This window comes from Dipodomys merriami, unplaced genomic scaffold (assembly GCF_024711535.1).
Source record: "Dipodomys merriami isolate MVZ:Mamm:240054 unplaced genomic scaffold, mDipMer1.0.p SCAF_1031, whole genome shotgun sequence".
Lineage (NCBI taxonomy): Eukaryota > Metazoa > Chordata > Mammalia > Rodentia > Heteromyidae > Dipodomys > Dipodomys merriami.
Window position 1 is genome coordinate 81,885 of NW_027202307.1, and position 26,381 is coordinate 108,265.

At 38.8% G+C, this 26,381-nt stretch overlaps 1 protein-coding gene across 1 annotated transcript in view; it reads left to right on the forward strand.

Moving 5' to 3' along the window:
• LOC138810424 (anaphase-promoting complex subunit 4-like) overlaps window positions 1–26,381 on the forward strand; it is a 47,423-nt gene that overhangs the window by 12,890 nt on the left and 8,152 nt on the right. The window contains 16 exon segments of the mRNA XM_069997529.1: window positions 5,791–5,864; window positions 5,979–6,006; window positions 6,105–6,149; window positions 7,016–7,100; window positions 7,742–7,873; window positions 9,405–9,488; window positions 11,260–11,346; window positions 12,105–12,169; window positions 13,278–13,379; window positions 15,566–15,699; window positions 17,229–17,253; window positions 17,638–17,693; window positions 19,457–19,503; window positions 21,207–21,290; window positions 21,549–21,605; window positions 23,530–23,623. Of these exon segments, the coding sequence (XP_069853630.1) occupies window positions 5,791–5,864; window positions 5,979–6,006; window positions 6,105–6,149; window positions 7,016–7,100; window positions 7,742–7,873; window positions 9,405–9,488; window positions 11,260–11,346; window positions 12,105–12,169; window positions 13,278–13,379; window positions 15,566–15,699; window positions 17,229–17,253; window positions 17,638–17,693; window positions 19,457–19,503; window positions 21,207–21,290; window positions 21,549–21,605; window positions 23,530–23,623 (1,199 nt within the window).

The window sequence follows — 26,381 nt, forward strand, 5'->3', positions numbered from 1 at the left end:
AGTCACAGATGCTCATCTGGAACGTTCTCCATGTCCTCAGACTTCCTCCAAGGAAGTTTGTCTGCTGGTTCTCCATGGAGGTGACCTTTGGGCTGGCTCTTGGTTGGAGCTCTCTCCCTAGTGTCTGACTGGTTCAGCCACCCTCCCGTGAGGCTCCCCACTCCTGAGTATCGCCTCTGTGGCTACACGTGTTACTCTGGTATCTTTGCAATCGCTGGCCTAGTGCTCTTCAGGGAGGTCAGCCATGAGTCATATGCAGACGAGGCCCCAGGACCCCTCTGACTAGTGTCAGCGTGTCCATCGGGAGCTGAAGTAGAGTCGGCTTTCTCGTGCCTAAATAAATGCCGTACTTCCTGGGGGTAAAACTCATGTTATCTTGTGTCAAGTCCTGAACAGAGGATTTGGCCTGGGCTGAAGTGTGTGTGTGTGTGTGTGTGTGTGTGTGTGTGTGTGTGTGTGTGTGTGTGTGTGTGTCTGTGTCTGTGTCTGTGTGTGTGTCTGTGTGTCTGTGTGTGTGTCTCGGTGTGTGTGTGTCTGTGTGTGTGCTGGTCCTGGGGCTTGAACTCAGAGCCTAGGTGCTTTTCTGAGCTTTTTTACTAAAGACTAGTGCTCTACCACTTGAACCACTGCTCCACTTCTGACTTTTTGCTGGTTCATTGGAACTAAAGACTCCCATCAGACTTTCCTGCCCAGGCTGGCTTTGAACCACGGTCCTCAGATCTCAATCTTCTGAATGGCTAGAATTGATAGGTATGAGCCACTGGAGCCTGCCTCAGAACCCCACCTTTTATTTCAGTGTTCTCTCTGCTTCTCTGCCAAGGTGTACATTCTCCACAGGCATGGTCTAATGCTGTGTCCTTGTTCATAGGGATTTTGTTTAACATCACTTATGTGTTTATGTGTTGCAAGCTAGCTGGTATTCAAAGGACATTTAATGCCCACCTTTGCCTGCTTAGTGTTGGGAGAGCAGCAGGAGAAGGGGATGGAGCAGAGGTCCCAGCTGGGACTTTGGATGAGACCAAAATGTGGGTTGTGTTGGACTTTATCCCATGAGAAGATAGAAGCTGGGGTGGGGTCCTCAAATTGGGTAAAAATCTCTGACTGGGGGAAGACTCTCTTGATTTTTCAATTTGTTTTCCAATTTTTATTTTTATGTAGGTCATGGGGCTTGAACTCAGGGCCTGGGTGCTGCCCTTGAGCTCTGATTTGCTCAAGAGTAATGCTCTACCATTTGAGCCACAGCTCTACTTCTAGCTTTTTGTGGTTCATTGGGGATAAGAGTCTCACGGACTTCCCTGCCTGGGCTGGTTTCGAGCCACAATCCTCAGATCTCAGCCTCCTGAGTAGGTAGGAAGACAGGCGTGAGCTACCAGTGTGGAAAAGGAGAGGATGGGAGAGACCGTTGGGAAGACAAGCTAGAGCAGGGCCATGGGGATGGTGCCATCTGCCCAGGCCATGGGCAGCTTTGCCCTGGCTGCGGTGGGGGAAATGTCTGCCTGTGTCTGCTCTCTCAGGTCCCCAGTCCTCAGGGAGGTGAAGGCCTGCTTGTCTAGTGGAGCCTGGCTCACAGGTTTTCTGCTGGCTGGGCCAAGCTGTCAGCTCCCTCCTATTGGGAGATAAAGAGGAGAGGAAAGTCGTGCGGCCCACATTGGCATCACCCCGGGGCGAGGTTCGCATAGGGCACCACAGCCTCTCCTTGCTCAGGGAATGGCAAAGAGCCGTCTGCAGCCACTGCCGCCGCCTCCAGTGTAGAGAGCAGAGGACATGCAGGGACCCCCAGCTCTGCAAGGAGTGTGAAGGTGTGGGTGATCGGAAGGTTCTAGTTTCCAGATCTTTCCTTCCCGCCTGCCTGTCTTCCATTGCCAGAGACAGTGCCAGCCCTCCCCTCTCCCCTTTGTGGCTTTTTCTTACATGTCAAAAGAAGAGGGTGTCTCTCATTTACCTAGAATTTCACTACCTAGCTAGTCCCAAGGTGTTAATGCTCCTAAGGTCATAGAAAATGATAATAAGAAATACTGGTGTTAGAGGAAGCATGGTGTATGTGTGTGTATGTGTGTGTGTGTGTGTGCGTGCACGCATGCGTGTGTACACACATATGCACCAGTCTTGGGGCTTGAACTCAGGGCCTTGGCACTGTCCCTGAGCTTTTGTGGTGGTACTCTACCCCTTTGGGTCACAGGCCCCTTGACTGGACCCAAAAAACAAACAAACAAAAACCAAAGATTATCAGTGTATATTCTGGTTGTAAACAAGTGTCACATAATCCAATATTGGGCAAAATTAGATTTCTTTTTTTGGGGGGAGGGTTCCAATTGTGAGGCCTGAACTCTGGGCCTGGGTGCTGTCCCTCAGCTCTTCAGCTCAAGGCTAGCACTCTACCACTTGAGCCACAGTGCCACTTCTGGCTTTTTTTCTTTTTTGCTTATGTGGTGCTGAGGAATCGAACCCAGGGCCTCAGGCATGCAAGGCAAGCACTCTACCACCGAGCCACCTTCCCAGCCCCGTCCTTTGGAATTTTTTTAAATGGTTAAACATTTTTCATAGCTCGAATTCTATCTGTTGGAGATACCTCTTTGGAAAAATGTGGCTTCTTGGCAAAGATAAGTGCAGTAAACTCTAACTTTGTTCTTTCTATACTCCTGTCCTCTACCCTTTGGTCAAGCACCAGCTGCCGTTTGCCAGTCTAATCAATGCCATCATGGCCTTTTACCCAGAAAATATTTCAGCAGTAGTTGTACAGGCTCGGAAGCATTCTTATGAATATGTATGAATAAGTGTGAATAAGATATGCATAATGTAAATAAGTAGGTCACACATGAGGACCCCCTGCTTTGACTCCAGTTCTTTCATTTCTGTGTGGTCTTTTGCCTCTTGCTACCTCTTCTATCGTGGCTGGTAGGGCTATGATGACTGAACTTCTCTGCCAGGTGTTTCACAGTGACAGTCCTTTTCTGAGCTGTGGTACACATCCAGTCAGCTCTGTAAACTACTAAATCCTAGTGTCAACTTTGTCTGCATCATTAGTACTCTAAGAAAAAAGCAAATTGCTTTTGTAAAGTGAATATATATTCTTCATTGCTTAATTTTTATCTAGGTAAATGTAAGGACTTAAAATTCTTTGACGGGCTGGGAAGGTGGCTCAGTGGCAGAGCACTTGCCTTGCAAGCATGAGGCCCTGGGTTCGATTCCTCAGCACCACATAAGCAAAAAGAAAAAAGCCCGAAGTGGTGCTGTGGCTCAAGTGGTAGAGTGCTAGCCTTGAGCTGAAGAGCTAAGGGACAGCGCCCAGGCCTAGAGTTCAGGCCCCACTACTGAACCCAAAATAAATAAATAAATAAACAAACAAATAAATAATATTCTTTGAAAGCTTATCACTGAAAAGTAGCAACTGCTTTTATTTTGGTGAACAGTTTTCCACGTTGCTTGATATGTTCAAATAGAGATCTATGTGTGTACTTTTATTAAGTCAGTGAGCTGTAAACCCTCTGTACATCACCTTTATAATAACAATACAATTTTTTAAAGTTAATGATGCTTCCTATTTTCATACATAATTTTTTTCTTTTTGGCTCAATAGAGATAGATTTATCACATTAATGTTAAATGCCTGCATAGCAATTCACTCTTTCATATATTCTAATTTACTAAATATGACTCCTATGGTGGTTTTAGGTAATTGTCAGTTTTGGGTTTTTATAAGCAATGTTGTATAAACATTCTGAGTACTTGAAATAACTCTGTGTAATTACTCCTTAGATTAATTACTAGAAGTAAAATTTCCAAAAATGCTTTCAAAATAGTATAGACAAGTAAAGCTTGCAGTAAAGGTAGACTGAGGGGCTAGTGAATCTGGGTGATGTTGAATTTGGGGAAGGGAGGATTAAAAAATTTACTTTTCTGCAGGGAGCCTGTGGCTCACGCCTGTAATCCTAGCTATTCAAGAGGCTAAGATCAAAGCCAGCCTGAGCAGGAAAGTCCATGAGACTCTTATCTCCAATTCACTACCACAAAACCAGAATTGGCCCTGTGGCTCAAGTGGTAGAGCACTCACCTTGAGGTGAAGAGCTGAGGGACAGCACCCCGGCTAGAGTTCAAGGCCCAGAGTTCAAACCCCACTACCAACCACCCCCCCCTAAAAAAATAATTTTTTCCCTCACCTCCTCCTCACTGATTAAATTTTACTAACTTGATATCAAATAAATTTGTAAATCCTGAATGTTAACTGACAACTTGATGAAGGGCCTGAAAGAAATAGATAACAAGGTGGTAGCCTGGCATTTGAAATATACATGAATCCACAGTGATTAATCCGTTATCAGATAATCAGTGAATCTTCTAGAAAGTGAGAGAAGCAGACCATATTTGTACTTCCTATCCCAGCTCACTTACTTGCTAACTGTGTTCTCAATACTTGGTACTCATGGTTTAGAATTGTTTCCTGTTAAGTCTAGAAACTCAGGATAGCTACTTTGTGTAAAAGTGTGAAAAATACTTCTAAATTCCCATTCTTTCATTTGCTAGCTTATCTGTTTCCAGTCTTATCTGAAAATGACAAGGGGAAATAAACCTATTTATAAGCCAAGTGCAGTAGTACATGCCTATAAACCCACATGCTGTTATCCCAGCTACTGAGACTGTTGCAAAGTTTATGATATAGTCTCTTGTACCTGCTGTTTTGTCAGATGGCAAATGTATGTAAGCCATAGAACCAGTAATTAAATGATATATTAATTGCACTGTTCTGTAAAGTTACTTTTAGTAGCAAAATTTCTTAGATTTGAGTTAAAAAATCATATATTTTCAGTATCCCAATACTGAGTATATATGAAAGGTGGATTTTGTGTGTGTGTTTTTGTTTTTGTTTTTATCTGGCATAAGAGCTTGAACTCAGGGCCTAAGTGCTGTTCCTAAGCTTTCATGCTGAAGGCTAGTGCTCTATTACTTTGAGGCACAGCTCCACTTCCTGTTTTCTTGTGGTTAATGGGAGATAAGAGTCCCACAGACTTTCCTGCCGAGGCTGGCTTTGAACCATGGTCCTCAGATCTCAGCCTCTTGAGCAGCTAGGATTACAGGCACCTGGCCGAAGGTATTTTATGCTAAGAAAGCTGTTTTTGTTTTTGCTTTGGGTCTGGTTGTGGGGCCTGAACTCTGGGCCTGGGCACTGTCCCTCAGCTCTTCAGCTCAAGGCAAGTGCTCTACCACTCCAGCCACTGCGCCACTTCTGACCTTTTTTTTTCTGCTTATGTGGTGCTGAGGAAGCGAACACAGGGCCTCATGTATGCAAGGCAAGCGCTCTACCACTGAGCCACCTTCCCAGCCCAAGAAAACTGTTGAATAACAGTAGGTCCATTTGTTTTTACAAACAAAAGAAATTTCTGCTTTTATCATTTCTTATTTGTGATTATTAGACAGGTAAACTATCTGTGCCATATCTTTACTTTTTGTTGTTGTTGGTTGTGGGGCTTCAACTCTGGGCCTGGGCTCTGTTCCTGAGCTCTTTAGCTCAAGGATAGCCCTCTACCACTTGAGCCACAGCACCACTTCTCATTTTCTGGTGGTTTATTGGAGATAAGAGTCTCACTGAGTTTCCTGCCCCGGCTTGCTTTGAACGGTGACACTCATGTTTCAGCCTCCTGAGTAGCTAGGATTATAGGCATGAGCCATGAGCCAGGGTGTCTTGTATATCTTTACTTCTTAAAGTTATGGAATGAGTCTTTAAAAAATATATTTTTAATAGAAAGAGAAGTAACTTATTACTGTTTGTGTAATGCCTGTTTCCCTTCCTTTTAGTGTTCTAATATCGTTCTATAATGCTGAAGATGAGTCAAACATTCTCTTACCCAAGCTGCCCACATTACCAAAAAAGTAAGTATCAGAGTTGTATTTCTTTGGACTTAATCTTGCAGGTTAATCTGCTTTAAATATTGGTACATACTTCTCTCATGAGTATCATTTTACCTTTGTCTCTCCTTTCTCTCATTATAGCAGCACCTCAAAAATATTTAGGTAAAATATACTTTTTTGTTGTTTTCAAATAAAATAATGTTTTTTTTTAGTTGAAAGAACATGGTTGAAAGATGACTCAATTTATTTTTATATTGTAGTGAGGAGAATTCTGATGAAATTATTAAACGCTTGGGAGATGTCAGGTAAATCTAATTTAAATAAGTCACTTTTCATATTGGAGGAACATTTCCAAATTTTCAGGAGCAAATCTTTTGTTATGTTATCTCATTGTAGACACGCTGTGTCTTCAAATAATAGATGTCACCGTCTTGCTGTTTTTACTGTGTGCTCGTTCTTTGTTTCGTGTGTTAGCAGTAATGCAGTATACTTGTTTTTAATAAGTAAAAGGGGATAGTACTAGAATTTTTAAAATTTCAATTTTAATTATCCAAGTTCTTCATTGTGTCATATCCATAATAAAACTGTTTTGTTATTGGCTGTATGTGAATACAATTATTAGTATGTTATGTTACTATAAATGCTTAATGTTAGCTATAAGAAATATATATTGTTCTTTGGAAACAAAAGAAATGGCCTGCTGTGATTGAATATTGAGAGTTGCTGTGTTTGCTTAGTGTATCAGTTTTCCCCACAGAGGAATTTTAGCACTCAGATTAGATTAAAGCAGTAACAATTGATATTTTGGCTAAAAAAACCACAGTCATCTAAAAGAGAGAAGAGGAACCAGCAGGAGGGAGAAAGGAAAAAGAGATGGTGAGGGAAGGTGAATATATATGTATGACAATACCAGCATGAAGCCCTACAGAAACTTAGGAAGGAATAGATAGGGAGGAAGGATAGTTAAGAAAGAGTAATATAGATTAGGAGTAAATTTGATCAAAGTGTATTATATTCATGTTGTAAATATCACAGTGTAACACTTTTGTACTATAAGTTCATGCTAATTATTTTTTAAAGATAGTGTAGAAATAAAATCCACAAATATAAAAAACACCCACAATCATCTGTGTTGTTCACTGGTTCTCTGCTTGTTACATTTTTTTATTAGATTAAATATTCTTGTCCTTGGAGGAAGCTCTGGATTTATTGAGCTTTATGCTTATGGGATGTTCAAAATTGCTCGAGTCACAGGAGTGAGTTTTTCTTTTAGGTTTCCTGTATTATTTCTCTTAAAATATAGTGGCTAGTTTACTTATGGAATAAGAATAACATAGTAAGTTTTATTTTTATTTTTTCAGTTTCAATTTGTTTTTAAATAATTAGAGGATTTTTTAAGCTAAAATAATGATATTACTATAGAGATGAGAAACTTTTGGTGGAATTACTCATGCTTTTTCCTTTAATGAAAAGATTGATCTGATCCACTTGACTGTGATTTAACTGGAGCCTAATGAAAGCTATCGGAAGCCACTCTTTGTTGAGTACTGAGTCTCCTACTACTGCTAAATCAGTCTTCTCCAGAGCCTTTTTCATCTCGCTCTCACAATTCCCCAAGGTGTAGAAAATATCATAGCCTTCAGGGAATTTGTTCATCAACCTTTGATGTGCAACTGTTGATGGGATTGGGATCAGAAGTTTTAATGTTTATAGGTCTTTGTGACTAGGAGGAGCCCTTTACCTGCTTTACCTACCTTTACCTGCTACATGAGTATAGCTGAAACCAGAAGTGTGTGTCACAGCTTTCTAAAGTTGTGTATAAATTGTTGCTTCCAGTATTACAAAGTGCACCCTAGCAGTGATACCACATGTATGAGGGTGTGTGATTATTTTGCAGATTGCTGGCACTTGTCTTGCATTGTGTCTATCAAGTGATTTGAAATCATTATCAGTGGTCGCAGAGGTTTCCACTGGTGATGCTTCAAAGGTTTCATACTTTCAGCTATGTAATTGTAGAGATTAAGAATATGTTTTAGTTTTTCAGTTGTTTTTTAGGGTGGTTGGTGCTGAGAGTTGACAGGACGTACGAGCATGCTGTCCACCACTGAGCTGGGTCCCCACCTCTGTGGGTTTGTATCTATATCTCACTGTATTCTAATGGGCAGCAAAATAAAACATCTCCGTGGAGTTTCTAAATTGTACATATTGAATGCTGTTGTAGTACTATTATTTTCCACATAAAAACAATGTTTTGATGATCTACAAATTGGTTCCTATAACAGAATTACTTGGTTTTGAGCATTTTCTTGGGACTCAGTTATTAGTAATAATAAGGGCTGATATTCATCATTTATTATATGCCAAACCCTTAGTGCCTTAAACACAACAACATATGGATAGGCACTGTTATTATACCTGAAGAAAGTACTGGACACATACAAAAGCTCATAATTGGAAAGTGATACTAGGCAGTCTGCATTCAGGTTCTGTGCCTTTTTTCTCCTTCTAATGAGAGGAAGGCTTGCTTTGTAATCCAGACTGGCCTAGAACTTCAGGTTCTCCTGCTTTAGCCTCCCAAGTGTTGGGATTACAGGTGTGCACCATTAGGCTCTAAACATGCTTTTTGTGTAAAACATTTAAGTATTGGTGAGGGCTCTTTTATTGTGTGTAGCATACATAATAAGATTAGGAAACTGTTTGGGCTCCTGTTATTTAGATTGTACCTTTGCTTTGCCAAGAAAACTTCCCCAGTGTTTCCTCTGAAAATCCTATATGTTTATCCTAAGTATGTGTGAATTTTCAAACAAAGTAGAACAAAAGGATAGAAGATGTGAGGACTGCTTAGTGTCTTCAATAGCATGCTGTTCAGTGTTCCAGAGCACCCTAGACATAGAATTCACAACAATGGTAGTACACATTTGTGTCTTAAGGCTGAGCAACTGTGATCACCAGGCTGTATTTGTGCTATAATAGAGCAGCTCTTTTTTTTCTGTGAAATTTGTAAAAGTTTTTTTTTTTGTTTTTTTTGTTTTTTTTTTTTTTGTCCTGGGGCTTGAACTCAGGGCTTGGGCACTGTCCCTGAGCTTCTTTTGCTCAAGGCTGACATTCTACTACTTGAGCTACAGTGCCATTTTTGGCTTTTTCTGTTTATGTGGTACTGAGGAATCAAATCTAGGGCTTCATGCATGCTAAGCAAGCACTCTACAACTAAGCAACATTCCCAGCTAGTAATAGATTTTTTTTTAATGACAACTTCTGTGCGATACAACTGGTAAGGGATATTTTCTTTGTTTTTACCAGTAGTATTTTAATGCCTTTTGATGCCTTCCCTTGGTTCTGATGCCTCCAACTTGGTTATGTTTCAAAGGGGACAGAATTATGATTTGGTCTTCCTGATACTTAGTTACATCTTTGCTCCTCTTTAAGTTAGAGGATGCACACGTGTGCGCATGCACATGTGTGTGTATGTGTGTGTGTGTGTGTGTGTGTTTTACAGGAACAATTTATCTTTAAAAAAGTAAATACATCTGATTATGACTCAATTTATTCTTGTTTTTCAGCTTGAAACCAATCTGCTCTACTCCTTCTTACATGAAGTAACTCAGATGGCCAGGAAGTTTATTCACATTTCAGCTCTGTTGCAGGTATTTATTCATCACTTGCTTTCTAGTAGTATCTACTGTAACATTTGTAATTTTATTTTTTAAAACTGACGTCAGTTGGATGTCTATTCTGCTAATCTTACAATATTTATTAAAGCCAGAAAAAGTAATTTAATTAATCTACTCATCCAATCCTATCACCTCCAAATGAAAGGGAAAAAATAGTCAATCTTTTAAATGTTCCTGTTAATGTTACTTATACTTTATTGCAAATAAAATAGTCTTTTTATGATTTTAGGTTTTGATCATAACAAAGATACCCCAAATTAGTAGATAATTTTGTAGGTTAGCAGTTTGGACTAAACTCAGCCAGAAAGTTGTGGTGATCTGTACCTGGTATGGCTCATATCACCCAGCTTGATCATGCAAGCTGATATGTGTCCCTGGCTGAAGTGGCTTTGCCTCTGCCCTGCATCCCTCATCTTCTAGCCAGCTAGTCCTGTGCTGTTTCTAGGGTAGTGGCAGCAAAGGTTTCAAGAGTACACATTGAGGGATGGGAATGTGTCTCAGTGGTAGAATGCTTGCCTCACATGCATGAAACCCTGGGTTCGATTCCTCAGTACCATGTACACAAAAAAGGCTAGAACTGGAGCAGTGGCTTAAGTGGCAGAGTGATAGTCTTGAACAAAAGAAGCTCAGGGACAGTTGCCCAGGCCAAGTTCAAGCTCAGGACTAGCAAAAAATTAAATAAATAAGAGTGTAAGTTGAACTGTGGTTGGTGGGACACTTCTATAATCCAGCAATTGGGAGGCTCAGGCAAGAGTATTATAATATCAACTTGAGTTATATAGCAAGCTTGGGCTATATAACAAGATCCTGTCTCCCTCTCCGTCCCCTCAAAAAAAAGTGCAAGTCAAGATGTATAAACAACTTGAAAGCCCTGGCCTCAGCAGTGTTTTTTCTGCTATGTTCAGTTAGAGCAAGTTATAGGGCAGCCAGGTGCAAGGTGAGGAGAATAAGTCAGGATAGAAGAACTGTAAAGAATTCAGGCCATTTTTTTCATTATTGTTCTACCACAGCCATTAATTTACTTGATGGCAAATGTAACTAGGTGTCGAAATCTTTTAAGGGTCCTCTGACAGTTTAATAGTTGAACAAATTAACATTTTGACAGTGTAATAAAACACAGCTTAAATAATAAAATGTAAAAGATGTTTGTTTTACTAGGTATAGAAATGTTCTTTTGAAATGAAGGAAGGGGTAACACTGTGCAAAAAAGAAATGTACTCATTACCTTTCTTATGTAACTGTAACCCCTCTGTATATTACCTTTACAATAAAATTTAAGTATAAAAAAAGTTCCTTTCTAAAGTTCTAAGAATCATTGATTCTTTGGTAAAAATAGTTGTTACCAAACAGTTAGACCCTGGTGGCTTACACCTGTAATCCTAGCTACTTAAGAGGCTCAGATCTTAGGATCATGGTTCAAGGCCAGCCCAGGCAGTAAAGTCTATGAGACTTTTAGCTCCATTTAACCACCAGAAAATAGGAGGTAGCACTGTGGTTCAAGGTGGTAAGGAGCTAGCCTTGAGCAAAAGAGCTCAGGGACAGTCCCCAGACCACAAGTTCAAGCCCCACAATTGGAAAAAAAAAAAAAAGAAGTTACCAAAGGTTAGCTATGGTCTTCTCTTTTCCTTTGGCTTAACTAAGTTAATTAGGGTGGTTGAAAGTAAGTTCTGGATTTTTTGTGACCTTAAATAGCACATATTAGGTAGAATGTGGGTTTAAAATATTTTTTTCTTTTTGCTAATAGTATATAAATTTGTCACTGACATGTATGTGTGAAGTATGGGAAGAAATACTGATGCAGATGGATTCTCGTCTCACTAAGTTTGTGCAGGTAATGTAACTGATATTTCCTGTGGAAAGAGTTTAAAAGTCTATTTGCTTTATATGCTATATGAGAAAGGTCAGTTTAATTTATGAAATATTAAGACCATAATTTCTTCAGACAGCTTGGCCTAATGACTATTTTCACAGAAAATATTTGCAAAAAGGAGTCTATATTAGGTTTTGTTACTATAACAAAGTACCTGAACTTGGGTAATGTATACAGAAAAGAGGTTTATGTATCTTCCAGTTTTGTAGACTAGAAGTCCCAGATTGTGTGGCTCTGTTATTTTCTTCCTCTGGGAGATGGCATCTTGGCAGAGGGATCACTTTGTGACGCAGGAACCAGAAAGTGGAGAAGGGTGGTCTTGCTCTTTTAGAATAACTCACTCTGCAGGATCTAACCAGGTTCCTATGAGAACTACATTTTCTTCACATAGCAGCACCCTCAGTGACCTAACCACCTCCCAGTATGCCTTACCTCTTAAAGATTCCACTACCTCAGCAGCATCATAATACATGAACCGTTGGGGGACAAACCATATCAGATCCATAGCTGACTCTTCCACCATTGGAACAACTTAATGCAGTGGGTGTGCTTTGGGAATGAGGAAGCTATTGAAACAGCTGACTGGTTGTCTCCAGTCACTGAACCTCAGATATTTCCTGTATATAAGGGCTTGAGAGAAGACAGAGGAAAGAACAGTGAGTAGATGTACTTTATAAGCTGCAAAACATGTACCACATATTTCTTTTTATTTTATCTAGGAAAAGAACATAACCACATCAGTACAGGATGAATTTATGCACTTGCTGTTGTGGGGGAAGGCAAGGTAATAAACTCTTCCTTTTCCTCCCTTCTCCCCCGATTGGTTGTAGGGCTTGAACTCAGGGCCTATGTGCTGTCCTTAAGATCTTTTCGCTCTACCACTTTGAGCCACATCCCTGCTTCCAGTTTTTTGAGTGGTTAACTGGAAATAAGACTCTCACAGAGACTTCTCTGTTTGGGCTGTCTTTTTTTTTCTGTACTGGAGCCTGAACTCTGGGCCTAGGCTCTGTCCCTGAGCTCTTCAGCTCAAGGCTAGCACTCTACCACTTGAGCCACAGCGACACTTCAGGCCTTTTCTGCTTATGTAATGCTGAGGAATCCAACCCAGGGCCTCATGCATGCAAGGCAAGCACTCTACCACTGAGCCCAGCCCTGTCTGGGCTGTCTTTGAATCACAATCCTTAGATATCAACCTCCTGAGTAGCTAGGATTATAGGCATGAGCCACTGATGCCCTGTTTCACCTCTCTCTCCCCTTTTTAAATCAATTGATTTTAAATGTAAATAAAAATGAATAATTCATTTGTCCAAATGAAATAGAAAATTCTGGTATAAAAAGAGTATTAGGAGTATAGATCTCCAGGTTTTTTGATACACCCTTTTGGGTTAATGTGATCATTTTGTACAGAAATTTTAGTTTTTATGTTGCCAAACTAAACTTTTTCTTTTTGGTATCTTAGAACTTTCCCCATCTTAAGCGCATGAAAAGGTTAATCTGTATTTACTTCTGGAATTATTTTTTATGGTTTTCATTTATTCCCTCCCGTGTTTCAGATGTGATTTCCATGGTGCTTTGTGGAAACCTCTGCCATCCTTTTCCTAAATGCTTACATTGGTACAATATGGCTTAGTGAGCATTGCCCTTTGCCTTACTAAGCCAAGTCCTTTTTAATATGCAGTGTATCCTCATGTGTACTTAAGTGTGTTAGGGTTATTTTTTTGTTTCTTTTTGTATACAAAAGAAAGTTGTATTTTTTTAAGAAAGTTTTATTTTTGTTGGGAGTAGTTTTACTTTGTTCCAAAATCTTGTTTTTTTCTTTGAAATCTATGATTTTAAGCAATGTGTACAGATTTTAGATGGAGAAATGACTAAAACATCCTTTTACATTGTAGTGCTGAACTTCAGCCCCTTTTGGTGAACCAGCTAACTGTAAAGGTGCTGTTAAAGTCATCATATTCCAGTATTCAGAAGTTGGTTATAAGTCATTTGCAGAGGTATAAAGATGATGGACATTGCTTTGGTCTTTCTGAAAATTTACCTTTATTGTCTGGCATTTTCTTCTGGAATCTTTCCTAGCTGAATTTTTTTTTTTTTTGTCAGTCATGGGGCTTGAACTTTGGGCCTGGGCACTGTCCCTCAGCTCTTCAGCTCAAGGAGAGTTTTCTACCACTTGAGCTACAGTGCCACTACCCTGAAAATTTTTTAATAATAATTTTTAGTGAGATTAAGTGATTATATAAATGTCACAAATTTCATAGTACTGTAGGATAGTGATATTTTGTTAAAATCACAAACACATTTTAACCTTTGCAAGGCAAATTGTCATTATCTTGGTCTATAAAGTTTGTGAATTCTATGAGCTTTGACAATATTTCTTCTGCTTTGGGTGATAAATATATTTCTTTCCTTTTGCTTAGTGTTAGCTGTTCCCTCTTTCCCTCTCATCCCTCCCTCCCTTGAGTTCTTTAGTTCATTTTCATCAATGCCCAGTGTAGCTGATGGGTTCCTCTGTTGTATTTTTTCACCTGTTTCCCTCTGATTCCATGCCCTCCTCCTAGCTTCCCTTAGATGTGTGCACATATATACCCCATATGAGGTCAAGAACATGGAGTCATTTAGAAATTATATGGCAGATTAAGTAGATGTCCTTTGTTTCTTGAGTCCTGTTTACTTTGTCGTATTTCCTTGCGTTTTGGATTTTAACATCCTCATATCAGGAAGAACATGTGCTATTTGTCTTTCTGCTCTTGTCTTACCTCACTCACACTGATTCATTTTAGTTCCATCCATTTCTCTGCATCTGGGTTGTTTCTATATCTTGGCTATTGATTGTGAATAGTGCCTAGCTGAAATTTTTGCATTGGCATTTGAAGGGGAATCTTGGCACACTCAAGGGTAAAGATTATTTCTGCTTCATGAAATAATTTTTCACTATCTTTTCACCAAGCAAGTCTCCCATCTGGATCCCCCCACTATACTATAAGGTATATTTTGAAATAGGGCATATATTCCTTTTTTTGTTCCACAGAGAAAATTGAGTATGTTGTATATTTTATCTTGTAAAACATATTGTGTATTTTTCATTCAACACCCTAGAATTTTGTTCTGAGTCTCATTTTACCAGGATGAAACTGAATTAGTTATATGGATGGCCCAAAGATAGTACATGGCAGAGCCACAATTCCTTTTAGTGTTCCAGGTCTCGTGTTGTTCCTATCCGTAGCTGCTTGAGTGACAGTTTTACAAGCGGATGCTGAATGTTCAGTTTAAATTTGTATACAGCCCGTTATGTAATGCCTTCTGCACTGGTCTTTCTATACTTTGTTCCACAAATGTCTGGTCTTTTTACTCTTCTTTTTCCTTTTCTTGCAATGCTCTGGGTCAAAACCAGGGTCTTGTATATGCTGGGCAAGGATTCTACTAGTGAGCTATATCCTCATCCCTGTAGAATGTGTATTCCTCAGTAAATCCAATAGAATACCTCTCACAGATGCTCCTGTTCCCTTCTTTTTGATCAGTCCCCATATTTTTTCACCAGTCCCCATATTAACTCATATTACACTTATACCCTTGTCCTATGCATTCCCCTCAAGGTATTTATGGCCATTGGGAAGATTACACTGTATGATTGTGTGGTTGAGACCTGTCTCCCCTGTTATGCTGTAATTTCTGTGGTCACAAGGACCTGATTCTTGTCAGCTTTCTGTCCCTAGCATCTAGCACAATGTCTGACACAAAGTTGGATCTCAAAAACTATTTGTTTAGTATCGGATAGATATGGGTGAACAAGATTGCCTACTGGCTCTCTTTAAAGTGCCAAGATTGGGGCTAAGGGGTAGCTTAGTGGTTGAGCACTTGCTAGCTTATGCAAGGCCCTAGCTTCATCCCTAGCATTGCGCCTCCCCTCAGATAGTGCCAGGACTGTGAAACACAATTTGTTCATATAAAATTTAATCGTATTGTCATGTATATTCATTTCAGTAGATGATAGCCAGATGATTGTGCTTATGTTTATAGAACTAGAGATACAATTTTTTTAATGGCAAGAAAATTAAATAGTTACCTTAAATTTTTATTTCTGAAAAATTGGAACTGTCTACCACTGCCTACCACCCTGACTAAGTAATGATACTATGTCTCCTGTGACTAAGTAATGATACTATGTCTCCTGTTGTGCTAGTGGCTCAGAGTCTTTATTGTATTATTTGAGTGAACTGAAAGGAATGGCTTCATGGAAGCAAAAATACAAACCCCTTGGACTGGATGCTATGGGAATTGAAGGTAGTGATTTAATTTCTCAACAGAATATATTAGGTATAGTTTACTTATTTAACAAGGACTATTTCTTTATATTTTTTATTTCCTTTTAGATGCTATTGATTGTGAATATTTACATTTGAAATTAATAAGAACCTTACACACATACCTGTAATCCCAGTGCTTGGTATGCTAAGGCAAAAGGATTGTAAGTTTATTTAATCATACAAAGAGTTTCAAGTCTATGAAATTTAACTTTGATTCAGTTTTTAATCTATTTATATTTGGCTAGTATGTCCAGTACAGTAAGATACAGTTTAGGAATACATTTTACTTTCTCTTTCTGTTGAGCTGTTTTTCTTTTCTTTTCTTTCTTTCTTTTTTTTTTTTGGTGCCAGTCTCAGAACTTAAACTCAATTCCTGAGTGCTGTCCCTGAGCTTTTTTTCTCAAGGCTAGCATTCTACCATTTGCTCCATTTCTGGCTTTTGGTGATTAGTTGGAGTTTATGAATCTCCTGGATTTTCCTGTGTGGGCTGTCTTTGAACTGCAGGCCTCAGATCTCAGCCACCTGAGTGTCTAGGATGAGGCGTGAACCGCCACAGCACCAAGCTTCTCAGACTCTCTTGTCATTCCTGGCTGTTGGCTCTTTGAGCTTTCTGCACTTGGCTTCTCCTGGAGAACTTTGTCACTCACCAGTATTCAGTACTTCTGAAACTAGTTTTAAGTTGTTCTTTACTCTTTATTTTTCTAAGTTTATAATACATATGCTTCCTCCTGTTCACTGTCATTATGATTGGGCTCTAGAAAGTGAAAACCCCAGCACTTGCTCAGAAGACAAAGTGAGAGGAGAAATGACATTGCTTTTCCTGTGTTTTGGAATATTTTTGGAATTTACATTTGCTGAGAGCAAATATGATATACTAAGTTTTCTAGGATTACCTCTCACGATGAATAGAAAGTATTTAACTTCTTGATCCTCTTAAGTAGAAAAAATGTCACTACGAAGGGTTACAGATGGAGGAACAGAGCAGTGGGGGAGGGCTTTAGTGTGGTCTGGTTGTGTTAGGTAGGGGTGAAGGTATTAGTTAGGTAGAACACAGAAAACTTTGTTTTTCACTGGTGCTGCAAGAGAATGTTAGTTACCTTACTTGATAACATAGGAGTGCTGCAATCTTTGATTTCCTAGTAGGGTGATTGATACTGATCCACCTCTCAGTGATATTATGAAACATAAAAAAAAATACTTGTACTGCTGGGAATGTAGCTCACTGGCACACTGTTGTCTAGTATGCACAGGCTCCCGGTTCAGGTCTTAGGACCTCAAGGAAAATCAGTACAGGTATTATTTGCTTACTGTAATTATCACATAGAAGTAAACTTAAAGAGTTTATAAAAATTGAACTCATCTCTGTATTCAGAAAGTTCACCAAAATGAAAATGAGTTTGATTTATAATACTTAACGTTTTTTCATTTGTGTCAAATCCAAGAGAGTTCAATTTTTGAGACCTCATTTATTTGTTGGACTAAAAGATTAGTTTCATAAAATGATGTCCAGTGGTATCAGACATTGTGACATAACATAAGTTTATAGTAGTAACTTCCTCTTGGAGTCAGTTTTTTTTTTTTTTTTTTACTGATTAGTAATTTTTTAACAAAAAATGTGGGAAAATTTTTTCCTCACTTACTTGCAGAGTTAGGAAAAGAATTCATATGTCACAGAATGCTGGGAAAGATTCAGTTTTTTGGAAACACAGTTACAACCAGATAGTATCATTTATTTGCTTAATTTTTGAAAGAATCGAGATGTGTTTTGTTTTTGATTGCCTTAATTTTAGGAATGTAATAATGTTTGGCTTGTAAAATCTGCTCTTCTAAGGGCTTAAATCCTGACAAGACAAAGAAGAACAGTAAGGTTTATTTTACTCTGTGACAGTTGAACAGTACTACATGAACTGCACATGACTTTTTTTTTCTGATTTGTTTATCTTTTCAGAGTTATAGACATTAGTATAAAGAATTTCAAGGCATTTTTCCAGTGGCTTTCTGTGGGTAAGTTAACTTTAACATTGTTGTTTTAACACTTTTGAAAACTGTGGAAATACATCTTAGATTTGAATTAGTCTGTTAAAATTTCAAATACTTATAAAATAGTATAATGAGCCTCCTTGTTTCCTTCTTTCACCCAGCTTCAACTGTTGTCCATCTATGGCAGTCCTATTTCACCTACTCCATGATTCCCCCATAGAAGTATTAAAGCTAATTTGTAACACCTGTGCCCCTTACACTCACTAGTACAGTGATCCCTTACCTATCTTGGGAGTTAAGTTCCAGACAACCCCGTGATAAGTGAAAATCCCATGCTCTATTGTGGTTCATTTATTGCTCTGGAAAGTAACTACCTGATAGGTGAGGGATCACTATTTCTGGTTTGTTTCGTTTTGTTTTTTAACCCTGGGATGCAATGAAGCTACAATACAGCGAGGGACAACTGCATTTCCTTAGGTTAAAATTTAATGTTTGAGCCCTTGCTATATATTGGGCACGGGTATAAGATTTTCAAAAAGCCCTTCAGTAGCTTGTGTTACATTTTACACTCTGTTCTTCAGTCTCTAGAGCTGTGTGGTCCATGGTGGTAACCACTAACTAGCCTGTGGCTGTTGAATTGATGGAAATCATCTAAAATTACACATTTAGTTATGTAGTCAGGCTAGCCTCTTTGAAGTTCCTAGGACTCACAGATGATCACTGACAGCACAGAACTGGGATCTTGCTATTACATTTTCATGGGCAGTGGTGCCCTTGCTAAGTGGTACACAGACTTCTTTAGGACTTTCTTTGTAATGCCACTACGTCTTTGCCATTGGGTAGGCAGTTTAATTAACAAATACCTGTTGACTTCACATGAGATGGTTTGATCACCACTCTGAGGTACTTGCATTTTTTTAGGCCCATTTATACTGCTATTTTTGTGAAGTATATTCTTTAAATAATGAAACAAACATTTCTCTCCAACATATGCAACATTTAGTTTTATGTCTCATATTTGTTAAAATTTAGAGTGAAATACAAGATAAATTCCTTTTGATATGCTAATACTGCAAAGTGTCCAAATGTTCAGTTCTAATATTACAAAAGCAGACTTTATGCTTATCACTCTACTATAGTTACTTTTGTTTAAAACCTGAATGTGATCTTAAGTTACTTGAATTCTTGGTTGGATATTTTTGTTTGTTTCCTTTTTTTCAACTATATGATTGATAGTTGGAATAGGGAACTGGAGTTTTTTCAGGCTAGCTTGTTGCAGATCTGAGTTTTAATTAGAATAAATTGCAATATTAAAAGTAGGACTTTAGAAATCCTTTCTCTGATGGGATTAGTGGTTTAGTTTTACTTATAATTATTGCGTGCTCTAACTAAGCATCAGCAGTAGAAGAGCAGTGAGTAACGGCTCAGTTCTTATCTCCAGAATGTGACACTGTTGTCACCCTGGCTTTGTCACTGACACAAGGTTATAACTTTGTTGTCTTTTTTTTTGTAAAATGTAATTTCCATGAAGGCATTTTTACTGCTCTGTCCCCAGCAGCATAATCAATAAGGTTTTGTTTGGGGTGAGGACCAACAATCCTGAATATATTTTAGATCCTGATTAAGTCAGATTTTAGTTCATACTAAATTGTTCAAAGAGAAAGTTTTTTGTAGTAAAAAGAAACTGTTCAAATGGAAAATTTAGTTCAGTAAACCTCATTTGGTCTTTGAGGTATATCTGTAATAAAAATTACATTTCAAGATAATTTTTAACTTTGTATTTCCAGCCATGTTGAGAATGACCGAAGACCATGTGCTTCCTGAGCTGAATAAGGTATGCACAGAAGTACTTATGGCCAGCCCTGTGTGTCAGCAGGTTCCATCTCAGTAGATTCAACCAACCACCAATGAAAAATATTCTGAAAATAATGCATCTGTTCCAAACATATGTACTTGTTTTTCTCTTTACTATTCCTTACACAATACAACAATAGTTATTTACATCGTATTAGGTGTTACAAGCACTCTAAATGGGATTTAAAGTGTACAGGAGGATGTGTTTTCTTATATAAAGATCTTGAGCACCTGAGGATTGTGTTATCTGTGGGGGTCTTAGAACCAATCTCTCAGATAACAGGGGACACCTGTGTAATTTCCTTACCTATTGTCCTGATTGAGCTCAGCCTTGCTCATGGTTTTGGTACTCTTACAGAGTTAGATAACAGGACGTTGGTCTTGTTATCTAAATAAATTTGAGTGGTTGCATAATATTTTCATCTCGCGGAATACTGTTACGGATATTTGAATTTACAATTTTCATGTTTGAATGAGGTTGTATAATTCTTACAACATAGCATCCTTATACTCTTTAACTGCCTTAAGTCTTTTTATTATTGTGAAAATATTGTACAGAGGGGGTTACAATTACATGGGCAAGATAATGAGTACACTTCTTATCAAGCATTGTAGCCTCCTCCTTTGTTTCCCCTTCCCATCCCCGCTCCCCCACTTAACCCTCCTCCCCCCCCCACCAAAGTTGTAAAGTTCGTTTTCGACATATGACTTGTACATCTCATTTTTTTTAGTCCAGTCGTGGGGCCTGAACTCTGGGCCTGGGCGCTGTCACTCAGCTCTTCAGCTCACGGCTAGCGCTCTACCACTTGAGCCACAGCGCCACTTCCAGCTTTTTTTTTTGCTTATGTGGTGCTGAGGAATCGAACCCAGGGCCTCATGCATGCAAGGCAAGCGCTCTACCACTGAGCCACTTTCCCAGCCCTTGTACATCTCATTGTAGCAATGGGTCCACCTGTATCCCTACTTAAATGATTTGTTTTTTTCCCTTCCCCTCCACAAATTATAACAACATCAAATACAGTGATAGCAGGGGTTATTCCGTGGGGGGGGGGGACATACAAATGAACAAAGAAATAATCTTATAAATGTGATAGGAACAATCGCATGAAAGAAAAAAAAAACATTTGAATACATATCTTAGGGTTCATTTCCCTAACATCAACTTATCTGACCTTTTTGGCTTGACTCAGACATATACTAAGTATTGAAAACAAGGGAAACCATGGGACCTATGTTTCTTTGGGCCTGGCTTCCTTCACTTAATATAATTTTTTCCAAACCTTTCCATTTCCTAACAAATGGGGAAATGTCATTCTTTCTGATGGAGGCATAGAATTCCATTGTGTATATATACCACATTTTCTTGATCCACTCCATCTACTAAGGGGCATTTGGGTTGGTTCTATATCTTATGCCTTAAGTCTTAAATGCATTTTTATTTTCCTTGAAATATAAGTACTTAAATGTTGTACCTAAGTTGAAGCCTGGAAATGAGCAGTTTCTTTCTGTGAGGATGTGGAAAGAAGCATTCCCTGAAAGCGAGCTTAGAGAACAGCCAGCCTCCTCCTTGCTCTCCACAGCCCACTCACCTGCACCCAGGCCCAAACTGTGGATTCAGGCAAATTATTGGGAAGCTTTCTTTTTACCGTGATTTGTTTTCTTTTTGCCCCTTTTTGTTAATAGATAACTCAGAAAGATATCACATTTGTTACTGAATTTCTTACTGAACATTTCAATGAGGAAAGAAATAGCTATTTTTACAATTAAGTCACTTTGAAAATAATCACAGCAAAGATGGTTCATGGTTAAAAAGTAATGAGCAATTACTTTTATAAAAAGACTAATTTTAAAAAGACTAAACATAAAGTCTATAAGTAGACTTCTGTCTGTATGTATCTTACAATCTGCAAAAAACTAAATGCAATGGATAGCTGTTTTATAAAATACATATTGAGTTTGTTAATTTTAAGATTATTTTCTTAATATTTTGAGCTTTTAGAAATAAACTATGTTTGTTCTTTCTAGGCTCCAGACTTTTCTAATCGAAAAAGAAAATACTTTAATGTTGAAAAAGTTGGTCAGGTATGGGCTTTCTATTGAACTTGGTTTGATTTTTAAGAACGAATTTTAAGACTTTGTACTGTTAATTCATATTATCTAAATTTTATGGAAAATAATACAATGCCAGTATAACTGGCATTGTTGTTTATTTTCTCAGCTGTCTTTGATGTACAGCTTAATAGAAGACAGCTAATTTTAATGTCTACCTATGTGTTTATTCTGTTTTAATATGCTAATTTGCTTAATGTATATAAGGAAAATCTAACTTCAAGCAGGTGTGTGTCCTTGGAAAGGAGAAAGTACTGAACTAGTTTTGTCCTTTAACTGAGGATATTCTTTAATATTATACAAAATCCTTCCAAGTGTTGGTCTCTTGGAAGTTTTTAATGTGGAATCTAAAATTGTGTTTAGTAGACACTTCATACTCAGTTTCATTAAAAATCTCTCCATCTTCCTTGCACTTTGAAAGGCACTTTTACTCATGCTTGTTTTCATAGCATCATAACTTGGTCTTTTTAGAAATATTGGTTCTGTGGCTTTTACAGATCTTTTTAAGTACTGACGCCTTCCATTATACATTATAAATATGTGACTTCAGTCTACTCTAATCAGTCTTTAGTTACTGTGAAGCTGTCAGGCACTCAGTAACAGATGCAGGTGCCAACATTTTGAGTTTTGCTTAAAAGTTGCTTTTTTTTTTTGAGACAGGGTCTTGCTCTATAGGCCTTAAACTTGTGATATTCCTGCCTCATCCTCTTCTAAGTGCTGGAATTACAGGCCTTTAGAACCAAGTTTAGCTGAAATGTTATTTGCAATAAATATTTTAGGTTGTTTTGTTCAAAGTCACTTTATTTTCAAAAAAATACCTGCCAAAAGTAAGAGTTTGAGGGGGTAGAGGGATGGATGAGTATGCATGTTCAAAGGGGTAACATTGACCAAGACATATTTGTCCATAAGCTGAACCATGGCAACTCCTTGTACATCTATTTAATAAAATAAATAAAAATTTTAAAATTAAAAAATACCTCACAAACATCTAAGTATGAAGAACCAGTTTGTCCCCTAGTCTTTTGTTTCTAAGTAAAAATGGAATGTCATTTTTAAAATATTTATTTATTTATTATTGTGAAAATACTGTACAGAGGGGTTACAATTACATGGGCAAGATAATGAGTACGTTTCTTATCAAGCATTGTAGCCTCCTCCTTAGTTTCCCCTTCCCATCCCTTCCCATCCTCCCCCTTGGAATGTCATTTTTTATAAAATGTCTGCCTTTACAACTGAAACAAGACAGTTTCAGTTTTTCTTCAAGACAACTTTGCATGCTTTGATGTGTTGTAAAATCACCCGTGTGCCTCCTAACTCTGACTCAAAAAACGTTAAAAGATCTGCCATCAAGACTTGAGAATTAACAATTTAATAGTTCTATCAGGATAAATGAAACTGAATATGTGACAAAGAACACAAGAATTTGGTCTACTAGGTGAGGGGTGCAGGTACTGGCTGTTCTTTCTTCCACACCTTCAGTGCAAATGTTGACACCGTGAAAGGGCAAGTGACACCTTGGCACTAAAGCTGGCATTAACCTTGTAGTCAATGGAAGCATGCTGAGCACTCTCAGGGATGGGGCTACACTGTGAGAACTGCCCTTGTGGAGCATACTGTCAGTTGGTACTTGTAAAACTAAAATATAGCCCTGATAGGTAAGGTTAAAATATATCTTGAAAATGAACCACAAAATGTAAACTCTGGTTTCTACATTTACTATACTCTGACCATTTAAGTCATTTTCATGTTGTCTAGAATTTGTCACCTCACTTAGAAAAATAATGTACCTTCAGAGAACCTGGCAGTACAACAAGATAACTTAGTAACTAGAATAATGTTAAATACAGATTAGAGCCTGAATCATTGCTTAACTGAAAAAAATTTAAACTATTTTTAGTATTTGAAAGATGAAGATGATGGCCTTGTGTCACCCCCTAACACGGAAGGAAACCAGTGGTATGACTTCCTCCAAAACAGCAGCCATCTTAAAGGTACTTTATGAACCAAGCAGATGTTGGCCATGTTTATACATATTTGAGATTAAAGAGTAACCTCAAAATTTGTCTAATTTCTTCAGGCTTACTTGGCATGTCCATTTTATTTGATTAGAGAACAGCATTTTAACAAGTAGAGTATGATGTCACCATGATAGATAGAAAACACCCTGAAATTAACTGTGCTGTGGTACATTAACTATGCTGACACTAAAATTATTTTTTCCCTCCTGACACCAGCCAGTTATGATACCAGCTGAAGGTCCTGCAATGCAATTCATTGCAATTATGACACTGAGCACCCACAATGATCATTAGCCTCCAGAGGGAGGAAGGCTCAGTCTGCTAGACTCCTCACATCACATCAGTCCCAAGAGCTAGGTTCCCTTACCCACACCTCTGTGGGACTTGACTATGGGACATATGTCCCAACTTTCTCCCTTAAGTTGGCATAGCTTCCAGACTGGTGTACAATGCTCAGGAACACATTCAGCTTTCCTTTCCAGACTGTTTGTAATAAAAATTTAACTTGGGCATAGCCCAGTGGAAAACATCATTCAGGGTTTGATATGGAGGAAGAGGCCACAGCTTTTAGATCCTCCCAGCACTCAACATGTTCATCAACCAGGGAGCCATCCAAACCTCCCCAGTGTCTTTTTTTTTAATTATTAAGAAGGTTAGTAAAGAAGGGTTATGGTGGGCTGGGAAGTTGGCTCAGTGGTAGAGGGCTTGCCTTGCATGCATCAAGTCCTGGGTTTCATTCCTCAGGACCACATAAGCAGAAAAAGCTGGAAGTGGCTCTGTGGCTCAAGTGGTAGGGTGCTAGCCTTGAGCTGAAGAGCTGAGGGACAGCTCCTAGGCACAGAGTTCAGGCCCCAGGACCAGAAAAAAAGAAAAAGAAAAAGAAAAGAAAAGTTATGGTTACGTAAGGCAGGTAAAGATTACATTTCTTTTTTTGACAATGTCACCCTTTCCCTTGCTCTCTCCCAGTTTGTCTTGGGTTTTTGATGGAGGCTTCATTATAATGATTTAGTCACTGGGGTAGAATTCAACCCCAAGCCCCGATTCCTTTCCTGCAGTCTGGCAGATGGAGCTGAAACTTATAAGCTTCTGGTTAAGGCATAGACTTTCCACGCCACCCAACCCTGAGGCTTTGCAGGAACCTGCCAGAGTGGCCACATTAAAATTGGCCATCATGGGCTGGGAAGATGGCTCAGTGGTAGAGCGCTTGCCTTGCATGCCTGAGGCCCTGGGTTCGATTCCTCAGTACCACATAAGCAAAATGAAAAAAGCCGGAAGTGGAGCTGTGACTCAAGTGGTAGAGCTCTAGCCTTGAGCTGAAGAGCTGAGGGACAGCGCTCAGGCCCAGAGTTCAGGCCCCACAACCGGACCCCCCCCAAAAAAATTAAAATTGGCCATCACATTTACTACTCAGGATATCTGGGTTTCAGGAGCTGAGTTTTGGGAACTGGCGACAAAGGCAACATGTTTTTCTGTAATTACCTAGTATGTCACCTCTTGAACCTTAAAGTGCTGAAATGATTATTTTTTTTTACCTAACACAGCTGGTAAGGGAAGTGCTGAGTGTGGGAGAGACAGTCTCAGAGCCATTTGAGCTGGTGGGCCTGAGTCACAGCTTGATTCACAGCTCTTTTCATCCCAGGCAGTTCCAGAGGCCCAGTAGGCCTCTTTGTTTTTTTTCCTTTTAAGTTGGAGAATAAGATGAGTTCTTATGGATATTGTAATACTGTATAAAAAAGCCATTTTAAAATAAAAAGCATACTGAATACAACAGCAAAAAAGAAACAAAGCTAGCAGTGGCAGAGTATCCTGGACTGCTGCTGCTATCACATTGTGGCAGAGTTGAGAAGAAAGAACAGGTTTCAGTACATAGCTTATGGTTTCCAATGCCTTCCATTTTTCTAATAGCCAATAGCATTTTACTGTTGGGCTTTGGTGTAGGACTAAGCATGAGAAGGACCAAGCGAATGTAGTTGTATTAAGTGGACTGGATTGAAGGGAGATTCTGGTCATTTATTTTAACAAGGTATGTCGAAAGTATAATGAGAATTCCACCATGAAAAAGTATGGACTATAGTAATCAAAACAGCTTGGTATTGGCATAAGAACAGACCTCAGGACCAATGGAATAGAATTGAAAACCCAGAAATGAACCTACAGACCTATAGCCATCTAATCTTCAATAAGGGAGCTAAAACAATAGAATGGAAGAAAGACAGCCTCTTCAGTAAATGGTGCTGGCAAAATTGGTTAACTACATGCAGAAAACTAAAGCTAGATCCTTATATATCACCCTGCACCAGAATCAACTCCAAATGGATCAAAGACCTTGAACTCAAAGCAGACACTCTGAAAACATTACAGGATGGAATAGGAGAAACCCTAGGTCTCCTTGGCTCAGGCCGAAATTTTCTGAATAGAGACCCGGAAGCACAACAAATCAAAGAAAGGTTGGACAAATGGGATTGCATAAGGTTGCAGAGCTTCTGCAGGGCAAATGACATAGCTAGCAAGATCAATAGAAAGCCCACGGATTGGGAGAAGATCTTTACTAGCCATACAACGGACAAGGGTCTCATATCTAAAATATACTTGGAACTCAAAAAATTAAACCACCCAACAACAAATTCCTCAAAGAAACAACTGCCCAATAAATAAGTGGGCGAAAGACTTAAAGAGAAGCTTCTCTGAAGAAGAAAGAAGGATGGCCAATAGACACATGAAGAAATGTTCA